The sequence below is a fragment of the Chaetura pelagica genome, unplaced genomic scaffold (genome assembly GCF_000747805.2).
Source record: "Chaetura pelagica isolate M959 unplaced genomic scaffold, ChaPel_1.0 scaffold346, whole genome shotgun sequence".
Classification (NCBI taxonomy): Eukaryota; Metazoa; Chordata; class Aves; order Apodiformes; family Apodidae; genus Chaetura; species Chaetura pelagica.
Window position 1 is genome coordinate 305323 of NW_009953797.1, and position 10803 is coordinate 316125.

The 10803-nt window shown below is 36.5% G+C and overlaps 1 protein-coding gene across 1 annotated transcript in view; it reads left to right on the plus strand.

Moving 5' to 3' along the window:
• The window catches only part of CCDC6 (coiled-coil domain containing 6), a 51918-nt gene that overhangs the window by 27373 nt on the left and 13742 nt on the right, over window positions 1-10803 (plus strand). The window contains exons 5-7 of the mRNA XM_010001143.1: window positions 2299-2427; window positions 7543-7646; window positions 9261-9421. Coding sequence (XP_009999445.1) covers window positions 2299-2427; window positions 7543-7646; window positions 9261-9421 — 394 coding nt within the window. The remainder of the gene's footprint in view (window positions 1-2298; window positions 2428-7542; window positions 7647-9260; window positions 9422-10803) is intronic.

Here is a 10803-nt window from a genome sequence, read left to right on the forward strand (position 1 = left end):
GTGGCATGTTTACACTCCCAAGGCAGGGTTTGATAGATCCTACACACCAGCTACAGATCTAATGAGTAAGCATCATCAATTGTGTGATGGATGAAAATTGCCGCAAACCTTAAGAGGAATGATTGAAAAGCAAGACTGTGCTCTTGCAGCTCAATTTGTTTTAAATAATATTGTAGTGGCATTTGTGTGAAGTGCACAAGAGCAAGAAACTGTATTTGTTGTTAAGTTGGTTTGAGGTGCATTCAGACCGACCATGTGATCTCCCTGCCGTACTGGACTGCAAATCTGCGTGGTCGCCACCACACACTTTCTGTTAGCAGCATCTGCCTTTAGGCTGAGTAAGAGATTCTAGCTCGGGGCCTTTTCTCACAGTTTGATTTGCTAGCTGAATATAAGCTGATTACAGCAACTGGCTTTGGTCTCAATTTTTAGTTCGGTGAAAAAAAAAGCGTCGAGCTTTTTTAATGAAGCAAAGTGAAGGTTGATGAAAGTGCAGCTAGTACCTTGAGCTAGGTGGTAATCCACACACTGTCTGGTCCTGGGGCTCTGTGGCTGTCTTCAGTCTTAAGCTGTAGCTGCTGCATGGGCATGGGGAAGGAGAGGAGAGGGGTCTACAGAATTGTACAACTAGATAATGCCCTTGTCATGTTAAACCTGTTTTTTTTTTGAACAAGCTTAACTCCAATACTGAAGTAAGAAACTTCACAATTTTGATTATCAAACAACACAAACAGCATTTTGATTTAAAAGTAAGAATGTAAGTTTTTCTTCTAATGAATATCTCATTTAACAGTCCTGTATATTCTGACACAAGAAATGTAGTGGCTTTATTTCCAGATAGGCAGTTTAGGAAAATTTCCTACCCATTTGACCAAAAGCTACCATGACAGTCTCAGTGACTATATTATGCTAGAGTCCAGGTGTCCTCAAGTGCATGAGAATTTGCACAGGGGCCAGACGTTCTGGCAAACACCCTGTAATTTAGAAAGTGAAAAGTGTAAATCTCATTAATTTTTAATTCCTATTCAGGTTTTTATTTCAATTTGTGAAAAATAAAATCTTGACATTGATAAGCCCTGAAAATAAAACTGCAAATTTTTCCCATATGTATATTGCCAAGTAGTTGTTGTCTCTCTAGTGCTCTCTCTACATCAGCCTTTTTGCTCTGAACTCTGCCAGGCTGTACTTCACAGATGATTTTGTATCTATAAATAGCAGCAAAAAGAACTGAGTTAATGAATGAGCTTTTTATAAAACCAAAGTGTATTTCTTCACTGTGGATATCCAGCAACCTCAAATTGTGTCCATGACTCTGAGGTGTGTCTTCATTTCCTCAGGTTTTCCTCACATGTTTAAACCCTATGATCTTAAGTATTGTAATGTGATAGCCAGAGGACCTGGTGTAGAAAAAAAGCTGGTGGAAAAAGTGCCTGGAATTTTCAGTGGATGACCAGAGCATGGTGTAATTACCCCATTGTCTTTTGGTGACATTTGCTTTTTCCAAAGGCAGATTCATGTGCTTGTACCACAATACCAGTCACACTATTTTATCTAAAGGAAGACTTGGATTTCCATTGTGATTTTGACTTTAATGTTTAAAGTGGCCCTACTCCAAGCCATAATTTTTGTTAAAATGGGTGTTGTTTTTTTTTTCCATCTGCTTGAGAGCTTTGAGAATAAAGATATATTTTCACTGGGAAAATTAATTGAAGAAAATATTCCCTTGAGTGTTTAGAAAATGTATAACATTGATTTAAGATAGCCAATATTTTTATGTCATCAAAATATTTTGATTCTTGCTAGCATGGGAATAGAAATTAGATTTTTTTTGTTGGTAGTTTTTTTTACTCTGGTTGCACAAGCAATTTCAGTAGTGTGACTTCAGTCATGAATTTAAAGTTCCAGCTGCTTGGGAGAAGGAAGTGTAAGACCTGTATTTTATGCTTAGGGTGCACCCGACATGATGCATTTAGATTAGCAGTAGTGCTTTGGTGAATATTATGACAGACAGTTACTTCATCTGCTATACGTATATATATCTATTTTGATTTGACTGTATTAAATATTTGGAAGTGTAGTTTACTTCTGTCTGCTTTGCAAATGGGACACAGGATAAAATGTTGCTTTTTGAAGGGCTGTTGGATGGTCAGTGCATTCTGAAGTATTTTGAAAAGAATTATCAGTGCAAAATTTAATGTGCAGCAAGAATAAATATGTAAATAAATATCAGTGGTGTATAACGTTTCATTTTATTTTTTTTCTGTGTTAAAAATACTTCCATGTCTCCTGAATTTTTAGCTGCAGCATGAGAAAGCTGAACTGGAGCAGCATTTAGAGCAGGAACAAGAATTTCAAGTGAACAAACTGATGAAGAAGATTAAGAAACTGGAAAATGATACTATTTCGAAGCAGCTCACCCTGGAGCAGGTAACTCCTTATTTTTAGAATTATATGACTATAAACCAAAGGGTTCCAAAAAATCCAAAACCAATAAGCTTGTTTTTTTATAAGAAACTGGGCAATGACAAGAATATAGAAAAGTCAGTTTGACTTCCAATGCAATAAATCATTAACATAATTGATTATGAGAAAGTGTTATTCTTTTTTTTCTTGGCTACAACTTTTGGTAGCCTAACTGCAGGCCTACATGGCTGCTGGACAGCTGTGAGTTGTGCAAACACAGCCTTCTGGAGGCTGCTAGTGAGAGGGACTGTCAGTTCTGATAGCAGATAAGCAGAACAGTGAGTGGGGTGTGAGTGGGGTGTGTGTGGGTCTAGTTGAGCTCTAGGTCACCTTTTGGTGACAATGTGGACAGCCCAGAAAAATCTAGCTGTGAAATGTCAGCTGTGCATGTGCTTAAAAAGATCTGAGATTTGCCTGTCTTGAGTCCCTTTTGTCCGAGACAGCTGTGAAGATTACAAAGGTAAAAGACCACCTGTTTTGGTCATACTTCCACTGGAACTTTAGACACTGGGACTGCTCTTATGTCTAATCTTAGGCATGTGCATCGAAGCATCTCAGTGGTAGCAGGAGTCTCTTTGACTTAAAAGGCAAACTGAGAAAACATACAGGCTTGTTTGAAGAACTTAGGTTTTCTGGCTTGTGGGAGTCAAATAATATGGGTGATGTAAATATAGCACATATTTCTGTGAATTTTTTTGCTATTTTCTTGAGACGTGGGTCTTTTTTGTGGCTGGTAATACGAGTTTCTACCAGATTTGCATGACTCTGATTTCTGTTGACGGTGTGGATAAATAATAAATATTTTAATGATGAAATGTGTTTTCTTGATTTTTATGCTAACATTCCATATGGAGAGATCTATGAAACAAATTGAAAAATAGAAAGGTAGGAAGATGTAGTTTGCAGCGAATCCTTAACCAGCATGGAAATTAACATGGGAGTGAAATAACTCTCTTAGCCACAAGGTGGTGGTGGCGGACACTTAATAAAAATGGGAAGTAAGCTTTCATATTGAGCTGATTGAGTGTTTGAAATGGTAATGGTATGTATTTTCCTGTCATTGTCCTGGGCGGACTGACTTGTGAAATTATAAAATTTGAAACTTGTTGCTATATCTGAATGTCAACAATAGATTGTTGAAAAAGCACAGCTGCTTAAATGTGAATTGCTTATATTTTGTTGATATGAGGTCTTTCTCTCAAATATCTGACATTGAAAACTTACTTTTTAATGAAGATGATAAATTTATCTGTTAGAGGTACCACATGTATTTAGATGTAATGCAATGTATACCTTTGTTTTCTCTTACAGTAAAGTATAGTAAATCCCCTTCCTTTGAACTTTGGCATGCTTTCTTCTCTTGCACATATTAAAAAAAAAAAAATAGGCTTATTGTGCTAATTAACCAGCTGAAGAACAGCCTTTGGGACATGTGCTGTACCTAGAAATAAGCAAACAAAATTGTGAGCAGACCAATGTTACCTGTAATGTACACACGAGGAATTAAGGAAGTGAGTTGCCACAATACTTCAATATAACCTTTAGGAGACCTGCTAAACAGGGTTTGGAAGGAGTACTTCAGCAATGCTTTGAACACAGTCTAAGGCTGTGTTACTAGATCTACCACTGTAACCAGTGGGCAGATAGTTACAATGTGCATCCACTAAACTATTATTTTAAAATATGGAACATGAATTACCTATGCTTGGTGTCCTTCCTTCTTTGCTTTCTCTCATCGGAGCTGCTTAGGCTATAGGCAATTAGTAGGTAGCCAGTTTGCATCAGTGATGGATGCATAGAATGTTATTCCTAAATTAAAAATTAGGTTGGATCTTAGGGTTCAAATGTGACCTGACTTAATTTTCTGAAGTCAGCTTGAAGTGACAGAACATTGTTCTCTGAAGAATGATGAAGGAATTTATGACATGATTATTAAGTGAATGTCTCATTTCTGAGTAATGTTCTGAGTTATAATTCAGTGGTTTGATAAGAAATAAATAGCTGTTGGTTTTCTCCTACAGAGGCCAAGTTTGTGCAGTCTTGCTGTTACTCTTTTTAGTTCCTTTTCTATTTCATACAGTACAGTGGGTAACTAGAAGTGATGCAGTTAGGAGACAAGAAGTGGGTAACTAGAAGTGATGCAGTTAGGAGACGAGAAAGAAGAACTAAACTGCTGATAATAATCTCCTATCTGCTTCTTTGAAAGGAGATAACATGATGTGTGAAATCTTCTGTGAAGATATTCTTGGAGAGCAGCAAAAACTTAAAGTTACAAACAGGGAGGGGCGGTGACATGAGAAAGAAGTGAAATTTGTTATAGTGGGCTTAGGCAAGTATGATACTCAATGTTCATTGATTTGGAAGATCTCATTTTCAGGAGATCTCATGTTTGTTAGTAATTTGGCAAGAAGACTGAAGAAGTGGTAATCCAGAAATACACAGGCAACGGATATTTTAGCTGCATTTGAAGTAAAGTTTTGCATGAAGGAGAAGGAGATGAAAAAAACCCACTATTGCACGGTGAAGAAGGTTAGATTTTTCTCCTACTCTGAAGGGTAGATTAACATTAAAAAAAAAAAAAAGGCAGTACTTCCTTGTTTTCCCTTTTATGATGGTAAAAATTAAATTATGTTTTATTGGAGTGTAACTTTGAACCCATTTAGAATGACAGTAGTATTGACAGAGGTGCTGCTTTGTTCTTGAGATACAATCCCATCCTGCTTACTTTTAGAGTATTATCACATTCCTAACAAATAAATTGACTATAGTTAAACTGCATTTCAAAGTACATCTCTACATAGCACAAAAGAAATATACCTCATCTCTGAATTCACAGCTCCAGTCAGAGTGCTGCAGTTGCAGCACAATTGAACCTTCTGTAGGTTCAATTAAAGATGTTAATTCTCAAAGCTTTTATGTCCTGACACTGGAAGGAACTAGGACAACAGTCAAAATCAGTAAAGGAATATACTTGTTTCCAGTGGGTTTTCATATTGCTGGGAATGTGGAGTTTCAGATCTATGTTTTACAATCCTCTTTCTCTGGTGCTTCATCAGAGCACATCTGTCAGGCTTCAGGGCACAATACAAGGCTTGTTTCTATGTTGTTGCTGATTATTTGACTTTTCTATTGTGCATGCTCACCTACAGGTAGATTTCTAATTAATGGACTCTGCTGCCTTGGTGATGGTTGCTATAATACTAAATGCAATCTTAGTTTTTTTCAAATCCAAGATTATAAATAGCTTTCTCTGTCTTCAAGTTCCATCTTATTGTTACCATTAAATGAAATAGATTTATTTTCACCAGTAGGTTTTTGTGGGTTTGTTTGATGCTAGGTGAACAACACAGTTATTGTAAAAAGACTGTGTCAGAGCAGGTGAGTCTAAACCATGGTGCATTGAAGTGATGCAAAAAACATTGCTGCAGAAGCAATGATCTGCAGTCAAACCTTTTTGCTCATGTGTTTATATGGACAGCTATGCAGTCTAGTGGAGGTGTGTGTGTTGGTCATGTAGAAGCACAATATGCAGATCCACGGAAAGTTTTATGTACTGTATTCCCTCTCAACTGCCAGCCCCAAGCATTGGTCAGACTGCCCAAAAGCAAAGAGTCCTGTATCTCCTGGGCTGAGCCCTTTGCATGTGTACCACTCCAGCTTCTGCTGGTGTTGGGAGGGAAGTATCAGTCAAGATCCAAATTCTCATCTTTCGTGTGGGACTGAAGCATGTTGCTCCTAGCTTCTCTTTTATTGAAATCAACAGTTAAATGTACATCTGGAACCTCAGACATGGAAAACTTTATTAAACAGTTTCTTTTTCTATTTACATTTCCTATTACTCATCAATATATACCTATTTTCACTTACAGTAACTAAGTTCTCTAAGCTTTAAAGAAGAAAGTTATACATTCATTAAACTTGCACTGTTCCCTGAAGTGCGTAAGTTTAAATTTTATTTGGGTATCTCAAAATTAATTTAGTATTAATTAGCATATTAATATCTCAGTATTAATTTAGCACAGAGTCTGTACAGATTAAACTACTATAAAAGCACTTGGCTCAATGATGCAGGAAATGTGTGAAGAGGTCAGTTCAGAAGATTGTTTTCAGTCTTTCCGTTTTGTAATATGGGATTATTTGCCCATCAGGAAAATGGTGAGAGTTAACTAAAGCATGTCTGGGAAAAACTCAACATTATTTTCCACCTGAAAAGGTGTTTATCTGTTCCCATTTGTTTCATTTTTTCAAACTCAAGAGTTCAGCTTCCAGTGTTGCTGGATAAGATCAGCTGTGCCTCTTAGTATTCTAGTGTATTGTTATCAATATCTGTATTGTGTTTGTGCTAAAGTACTAAAACCAGATTTCTTAATGTGCAATTCCACATTATATCTGCTTTTATTAGCTTGTAGTAGAATCAAGAATGTTTGTTCACACAGGCAGTGAATGGGAATGAAGTCAACAGAAGCATTTACTTTTGTAAAGCCTTTGCTAAGACATAAGTACTCTTGTTTCTGCCAGTAAGGGAGGATACAATAGCACCTAAGGCACTTTACATAATTTTTTCTTCACTGGTTTTGTTACATCACTGATTTGTCTTAACATATGGCAAACATGGCTTCTGTTCCATTTTTGGCTTACTTAACTGGGATTCTTTCACTAAAAGAAGTCTAACAGTTTTCAAAAGAATGAATGATGGTGTAGTGGACAGTAAATTCACTTTGAATTTCAGAGACACATGGAGTAGGAGGTGTGTTTGGTTAGGCTTGTCATGTCATCAGTGACCATGTGTCCAGGTTCCAAGTTCGTCCTTACCTTGCTGGAGGTCTCTTGCCAGAGACATGAAGTTCTACAAGAAAAAATTCTGTTAAGGAGATGACAACTGTGCAACTCCTGAATCTCTTGATTTTTCATTGGCTCTTTGACTAGTGTGTTGTGCCTAACTTTTCTATTCTTCACCTTCTCCTTGCTGTAATAGAGCATAACGTAAAGTGGTGGTGTTACATGAATTATGTTCCCTGTTGATAGTTCCTTGCAAAAAATATGTTTCCGTCATTTTCATGGATTGTTTTTCCTTTCCAGCTAAGACGTGAGAAGATTGACCTTGAAAATACTTTGGAACAAGAACAAGAGGCACTAGTGAATCGTCTCTGGAAGAGGATGGATAAGCTTGAAGCAGAAAAACGGTTTGTCATGTTGCAGTGTGTTTTTTACTGTGGGAGAGACATCATTTAGCACTAATGGTCTGGATTAAATATGTTAATATCTATCTCGTAAGAGTTGTTTAATCTGTGAAAATCTGGCAGTTAAAGCAGTTGTAAAGCTCCTTGTTTACATGAGGCTGCAACCCTTGATTGCTTAAAGTACATGAAGGTAAATAGTGTAAGAAGTGACCTGGAAAAGCTTAATGGATTTAGCTGAATTTTTTTCAACTGCTGATAGACTCTTTTTAAAGCTTCTGGTTTGGGGTTAGCTTTATATTGGTGGCCTGGAGAAAACAATGTGGTATTTTAGTGTATTTATTATATGAAAAGCTCTTGGGTTTTGCCTATTGGACTGAAGAAGACTTCAGCGTTTTTCTCAGTGATGTGCGTTCATGTCATTGAGACTTCCTACTGCTGCTTCAGTATATTCCTAAGCTAAGATTAAAAATATGTATTAAAGCTACTCTGTCTTTAACACCGTATTACAAGAACTGTTTTTGGGGTAAGTACAGTAGAAGATATTATTAATACCTTATTTTCTTCTACATGTTTAAGGACAGTTGTGTTAGTGTGACTGACTGGGGCCTCAGAAAACATCTGAGCCTAGGTGAACTGCAGGCTTTGCAGTTTTGTTTTATGGAGCCCTGCTGTATGGAAGGTGTTCTGAAGAGCTATGTGTGATATTCAGTAGCGGTAAATCCATAGTGGCACACGCCTTTGGTAGGATTTTTGTGCATTTTGGATTTAAAGCCTTCTTTAAGCCAAACCATACACGTTTCATATATTTCAGACTGTGTGCCTTCTAATGGGGAGCTATGGTGGAGTCAGACTCTGCTGTAGGACCTCTCTGTGTGTTACATGTGAATATTGGGCCATGCAAAGAGTGGTACTTGTTTGGTGCTGTCCCTGCTCTTCAGGGCAGAGTTGGATCTGGCCAAGCAACATCTTTGTAGCGAGGAACAGTTTCATGCTTTCAGGCTGAAAAATGTGATGTATTAATTCCAAAACCCATAATTTAGAACATTTAACATCTACCATATGCTTATTTCATCAGACAATTTCATTACTCCTGAATTTACAGTCAGTTATTTAAGATATTTGCAATCTTGACTATATTAGGAATACATTTCTTATGTAGAAACCACAGAAAAAGCTTATTTCACCAAAGACATACTTTACTCATCTTTTCATCTTGAATATGTGTTCTCCCTCCAAGAATATAAATGTAAAAACTCATAAGAGATGAAATGAATTTGCTTAGAAATTATTCTGAGGAATAATTAGCATTTGAATATAAAACGGAAATAACAATATATTGTCCAGAATTTGTTTTTCCTCAACTGTATAAAGAAATATTTGGGGATGTCTATTGTGTCTGAATATTTTAGAAAATCCATCTCAACTTGGACAACAAATGTTACCTGTTTTATTTTGAGTCAAAAGGGAAAGCATTATAAACCCTCCCAAAGTTCTCTCCCCAAAACCAGTAGTTAAAATAAAATACCTATCAGAACCCTTGCAGTGGCTTTCTGAGGGATTTAAGAGATTTTCCTTTTGCTAAAATTGAACTTAAAATTTAAACTGTTTTTCATACAGAATTTTGCAGGAGAAATTAGACCAGCCGGTATCTGCTCCACCATCACCTAGAGACATATCAATGGAGATAGATTCTCCAGAAAATATGATGAGACATATCAGGTTTTTAAAGAATGAAGTGGAGAGGCTAAAGAAACAACTGAGGGCTGCACAACTACAGCGTGAGTAAACAACTTGTTTTAAATTTTTTAAGTTTGTGTAACATTATAAAAATCTTGTATGTATATCTTCATATATATAAAATATAGTTTCATGACTTTAAATACAAGGTAGAAGTGGAAAAAGCAGAAGTTTGGATTAAAACATTTTCATAATTGCAGTATTATTGCTCATTGATATATTTATTCTGCAATTTGGTGGAGTTTTTTCAGCTTTAATTGAAGGGTCTCTGGAAGAATCAACAAATATTTCTTGAATGTATATAGGCCAGAAAAAAATATTGCATTTTTCTTTTTCTTCTTTTTTTTTATTTTTGTTGTTTTCAGAGGCTTAGCAGCATTTCAATATACAGATTCTTCAAAACATACTTAAAGCCTAATTTGTAGGAGTCTTGTTATAAACTAAGAGTTGATTAACAGCTGGCAAAATGAAGTTCAGTTGTATATAAGAATTTCACTTGTTAAAGATTGCAGCTACCTTTAAATAATTGTTTGTAACTGTGTTAGATTAATTGTTCAGGCAGTTATTTGACTTCAGAATACAGTAGAACAGTTACTCTTACTTTGTTCTTACCTATGTAAGATTGCTTTGAAGTGGACAGAAGACAGAGTTGTATAGAAGTCTGTGTGTGTCTGTTGTGAAGAGTGTTGTGGACCCTTGGCCAGAAGTGGAAATCCTCCTTTTACCTTGCTCTTGAAGAGAAGGGGCTGTTGCTCTGAGCACATGGTCTCCTGTGGCAGGAAGGTTTGCTTGCCCTTTCGTTTGATCTTTGCAATGGCAATCCTTCATTCCCTTATGCCAAGTCTAAAATTTCTATCCAAGGTTCATCAGTTATGTCTTTTTTGATAGTACAGTTTCTAGTCAGTAGCATTGTATTTCCTTTGATAGGTAAGTAGGTACTTAACCATGCAGACAGAAAAATTTGGGTGGGTGGGAAGCAGGCAATATTCTCCCCCTGTAGTGTGCTGGTTTTGGCAAGCTCACTGGAATATTTCAACCCCTGTTTAGAGAAATAGCTTGCCAAAGGCAGCAGCCTTCCTAAAGACAGATGATGGGAGAGAGCTCTTGTGCAGAGAGGCACAAGTTTGTGGTATTAATAATCTGTGTCAGTTAAAAGAAAATAAGGACTACCAGTCTTGAATACTTGCCAATTCTTCACTGCAGCCTTTATTTTCTGAACTTCAGAATGAGAGCAAGGCCTTAAAGTAGTCTTTGTGCAAATGAAGTCTAATTAATTTCATGTAAAGTGATGTTAAAAGATATTAAAGTGATATTAAAAGATATTAAGTGGTTTATCTTTGAATTGCTGTGGTTTAGTGTAAGAATTTAGAAGCACTTAAAGTCAAATTCTCATTGCAAATGAGCTCTAGGTTTAAAACTACTC